The 5,069-nt window shown below is 41.8% G+C and overlaps 1 protein-coding gene across 1 annotated transcript in view; it reads left to right on the top strand.

Moving 5' to 3' along the window:
• Positions 1-1,630: 1,630 nt before the first annotated feature.
• amt (aminomethyltransferase) overlaps positions 1,631-5,069 on the top strand; it is a 9,320-nt gene continuing 5,881 nt past the window's right edge. Inside the window, exons 1-3 of the mRNA XM_046057003.1 lie at positions 1,631-1,915; positions 3,339-3,506; positions 3,721-3,801. Of these exons, the coding sequence (XP_045912959.1) occupies positions 1,781-1,915; positions 3,339-3,506; positions 3,721-3,801 (384 nt within the window). The 5' untranslated portion in view covers positions 1,631-1,780. The remainder of the gene's footprint in view (positions 1,916-3,338; positions 3,507-3,720; positions 3,802-5,069) is intronic.

Genomic DNA, 5,069 nt, shown 5'->3' with positions numbered 1-5,069 from the left:
TTCAGCATGAAGAGACCACCAAAATGTGCTGTTTTCCAAAATCAATAAATGAACTAGTCCATATAGTGTGTGAGGATCTTATTGGCTCAGCGATGCCCTTTAAAAACCATGATGTTTCCTTTCACTCTTCACTTTTGAATGAAGGGTAAAAGTGCAAAATACAGACAATGGTAAATCAGGAAATTAGATGAAAAAGTAATTTGTTAGTCCACAGGTATTGTGTCCTGTTGAGCACCATAAAGAGCCATGGCCATAAAAAGGAACAAACAGTAGAATGGGGTATAACTGAGATAGTCTGTTCTCTGCATCGCTCACTGATACATCCTTTAAGAACAATCGCACATCATTAAGAAACCTATAAAAAAAATACAGGACACTTGTGGCATGGAGACTTATTGGCCCTATTACTTATTTAATCCTCTTCATCCCCTGTGGGAAACAAGGCCCCAGTGAGCTCCCTCCATCGTTCCCTATCCTTGGCAACATGATAAGCTCCACCCCCACCCTTCCTGGCTAGCTCATCAGTCCCAGTTCTGAGCCAGGACATTTTTGGTCTGCGCTTTGGTGCAGCCTTTGGGATGCGATCTGCTTCCATGGCCCAGCCATCTGCTTCCCACCGCTGCCATATTTCCGTGATGATGTTCTTGATATTGGTTTTTCTGTTTATTTTCAAGGTTGTGATCTTGTTAGGCCAGCTGCCACATAGTCTGGGGAATGCCTCAGTCCTTTTCATATCAGCTTTGATGTTCCACCAGCTTTCACCGTACATTAGGATGGACTTGCCTTGCTGTTAAAATGACCTTTGTTTTTTGCTGTTTTTCTTGGACTTCCAGATGCCGATGATACGTTCATTAAATAGGATAAACAACATACAAAACAATACAAAAAAACAAGAGACAAATCAAAGACATTGCATTAAGGAAAGGCTGTGAAAGCATCTGAAACATGAACAATATAACTCAAAAGAAGAAGGCAAACTATTTTTACCATGTGAAATGATGTTGAAGATTGTTTGGAGGTGAGTTATTCCAGACTGAAGGAGATTCAAACATAAATGCTCTCTTTCCTATCACTTTTCTGGCTGTAGGAGTGGAGAAGAAGTATTGTGTAGAATGACTTAAATGCCTCAAATTATATGTTTAGGAATATGGTACCAAACACTGTTGTAGGTAATGAGGATAGCTGATATGTATTCATTGAAAAATTAATTGCAGCCAATGAACGCATCTTCTTCTAGTGAGTTATACATTATACAGTGATGCTGTGTTGTGCATCAATGCTGTGTCCTATTATGGTCCCATTATTTGGTTCTGAATCTACATGGTCCAGACTAGGTTTGGACTAAATATGCAAACCTGGTCAATTTTTGGCTGCAGTTGACCAGGTTTGACCCTGACCCTCATAAGCCACATGAGGTGTCCCTCTGTATTACCCTAACAGTACCAAACCAACACAAAAGCAAAATGTTTGAAAATAATTATTTCAATAAAAAACTTATTAACGGTGCCATGATTATGGGAACCAATCTTACTTATTCTAAGGCTCATAGTAAATGTGTAGCCTAATCAATATGAACACACACAATGGTGCACTCATCAACTACATTTCCCACAAGTGTTTGCTCCTTCCTCCAATCACCTCTGCCTCATGTGTTTTTGCCAGGAAAGCAGAACTTCCCAAGTGTGCAGTCTGAAGAGTTTAGTAACACAGCGCAAGTGTTTGCCATCAGGAGTGTGTGTGTGTGTGTATGTATGTGTATGTGTGTTACTGAGGTGGCACGATGTGGACTCGATTGCTGGTCGGGGTCGGGGGTTCGGGGCTCGGGCTGCGGGCTTCCAGGGACGGTTTGCTGCCGCTGGCTGGAGCTGGATGTGCGGGGAGGAGGCAGCAGCAGAGGCAGGCTTCATGTGCAGAGGTACGCTGAACCTGTGGCGCCACAAATGATCCAAAATGCTTTGGTTTTACTTTGGTGAAAGCACTATAATCAGTTTTCTGGCGGGAAGCTGATGAAGTAAACTAATGTTCTTTAGTACAAAGTGTTTAATTTCTCGACAACCTCACCCTTAAAGTGTTGATCTCTCACTTTACCAGTTTAATATTACAATAATAGGCTATAGTGATTACAGAATGCGACTTATTTGTACTTTGTTATTGTAAAACATCAATGTGACTAATTCCTGCATCGGATTTGAAGTTTTGGATGTTTTTAGGATGCAGTAACGTTAGGTGTTTTTGGAGTCGATGTTGAGAGCTGTTTTGGCCGTCACATTTGGACTTCACTCCAAAAAAAACCTCAGACTAAATCGCCTTCTCTTTGTTGCATTTGCATTTTACACTAGTAACATCAGAGTGAGACACAGCAGCAGGCAGTTCGTGCAGACATAATGTGCATCTGTCCCAGCAGACTGCCGTCCTCGCTCCACTGAGCTGCACATTGCACAAGATGATTTTATTAAAACCACGAGTGACTGACTCTACAGTTCTGTCAGCACTCTCTCAGTGTCTGCTCACTGTGAGGCTTTGAAGTGTGACCTGGTCCAGATTCCTTCATTCAGTCATTCAGCAACTGAGATTTTCTGTCCTGCGCTTTTCTGCAAAGGAGTTTATGAATAAAATAATATAACAGACATCAGCAGCAGCATCTCTAACATTTTACTCTTTTATAATGTATCACCTGAGGTTTATCTTTCAGTGTTAAAGGTTACATGTATGCCCATGTATCAATGAACAACCACCCCTCCTCTGTTCATCTGAATTAATAGTAGACTTTGGACTTGATTGGTTTTGCAAAAAGCAAGTGCAGACACTCTGTCCCATAATGCATTTCTGCTGCTGATAAGACCCTTCCCTGGCTGGTTCAAAGGTCAGAAGTTACAGAAGAAAGAGCAGAACACAGGAGCGCAGAACAAATGAGTAGGAAAGGACTGACCTGTCAATCTAAAAAAAAAAACAGACTATAAACAGAGCTGTCTGTTTAACAAGATCATGTTATCATGACCCTCATCACTGTGGTATTTAATAATCAAAAAACAAAATACTGCTATTGAATATCCAGTTTAGTCAATGGGGGAAAAATAAATCTGAATATACTGATTTTCCTCAGCACAAGTGCATCTTGGAACTATTACATTAAACAATAACACACAGCAGTTTAATACTAAAATAATCAAATCATTAGAAAAATCTCAATTGTAACACTGTTTTAAGATACATTATTTCAACAACCATTTAATATTATAGTAATATATTAAAAAAGATATTACTGTATTCCAGCCGTGGTTCTTATGTTCCCTGTCTTTCTATTTTTTGCACCCTCAGTCATGTTTTGTTCTCCCCAGGCTGCCTTGAAGAAGACTCCGCTGTTTGACTTCCACAGGGAGCACGGAGGAAAGATGGTGGAGTTTGCAGGCTGGAGTATGCCTGTCCAGTACAAGGACAGTCACATCGCCTCTCACATGCACACCAGAGAGCACTGCTCCATCTTTGACGTCAGCCACATGCTGCAGGTGAGACGAGTGGAAACAGAAAAACAAACGCATACAGTACACATCTGAACACAGGTAAACAAATACACATAAAAAAACGCTCATATCACATTCATACACATCATCATAGTAAAATACAGCACTTTTGTGACTTAACAGGGGTTAATTTGATTAGTTTTAATCCATGAAACAACCCACCAGCTATGTTTAAATACATCCTTTTGGCTTTTTTCAGACCAAAGTCCATGGCAAAGACAGGGTGAAGTTCATGGAGTCTCTAGTAGTTGCAGATATTGCAGAACTCAAAGACAACCAGGTGAGATGATTGTTTCATGTTTTTGTTTAATTCGTGGAAGCAAGCTATAAACACTACATTGACATATTAACCTTTTAAGTTGACATGGTGAACTTGTTAGCAAGTATTTATACATTAAAAAGATGTGAGCAACATTCACGTTCATTGTGTTTCTGTCCATTTGATGAACGTCCAGTATTCACTCTCCTTTTAGCTCTGCTTTTTGGGTTTTTGCTGAAAACAGATGCCTGCTGCTTCGTTAAAAGGATGCTGATAGAATTGGTGAGAGTAAAAAAAAAAAAAGTTTTAGGCCTGAAGACCAAAACAAGGAGCTGAAAGACAAAGTGCAAAATGCACTTGTAAGCCGGGGGGAACTGCAGAGTCGGATGATAATTCTCTGTGGGTCCATCAATGTGAGCGACCCCTTACACATACTAGTTGTCATGTGACCCATTGAACAACAACATTGTGTGGTGTCCAGGGGCCACCTCCATCCAAGTCCACATTTCAAGACAAAACATGTCACAAGGGGTCAAAAGCTGTTACTGTCTCCCACAGAAAACACTGCTCCTGAACTGCCTGAAAACAGCTCGTTTGTAGTCCAGCCTTTGCTTCTATAACCTATCTGCGTCACTATGTAACACGCGTCATAATGGTGGCCTACCACTGTGTAACATCGTACTCCAGTCTAGGTTGCGAAGCTGGTTCAGATTGTTCTGCCTGTGTTTTGGGGTCAGACTCGGGCATGTACGGCTGAACTGAAGTCATGAGCTGTTTCTTAATCTGCGTTCTTGTCTGTACTTGTGTTCTTGTGGACTTGTGAAACGTCATCAGTCACAGCTCAACTACTGTTCCAATTCGAAAGCCCGCATCTAACCAAGAACAGTCCAAATGCCTGGATGTGTCCTCCCTATAGTTGTTTAAACTCCAAATGTTTGGTCAATTTCTCAAGATAGAACTGATTTGAAAATTTGCTGCGAGGTTTTCGGAGATGTGAGGTCCCGCACCCTAACGGTAGCTGGCGTCATCAAGGCCATTGCTGTTCCAATTGCAGAATGATGGACTGCATGCTCCCGTTCCTGGGAGTTTGCAGTCCCAAGCCGAACTTGCCAAGTCATACCACCGTGCTTGTCAGGACCCGCCCTACTCTGTTTCTGATTTGCTAGTAGTCCTTAACTCGGTACTGCAGCTTCCAACAAAGATCTAATAATCTCACACCAAAGGCAAGTGTCTTAGCCACTGCACCATCACCACCATCTTCCCCCCCCCCCCCCCCCCCCCCCCCCCCC

Source organism: Micropterus dolomieu, linkage group LG08 (assembly GCF_021292245.1).
Source record: "Micropterus dolomieu isolate WLL.071019.BEF.003 ecotype Adirondacks linkage group LG08, ASM2129224v1, whole genome shotgun sequence".
Classification (NCBI taxonomy): Eukaryota; Metazoa; Chordata; class Actinopteri; order Centrarchiformes; family Centrarchidae; genus Micropterus; species Micropterus dolomieu.
The sequence above is the reverse complement of the archived record's forward strand: the minus strand, read 5'-3'. Positions and strand labels throughout refer to the sequence as shown.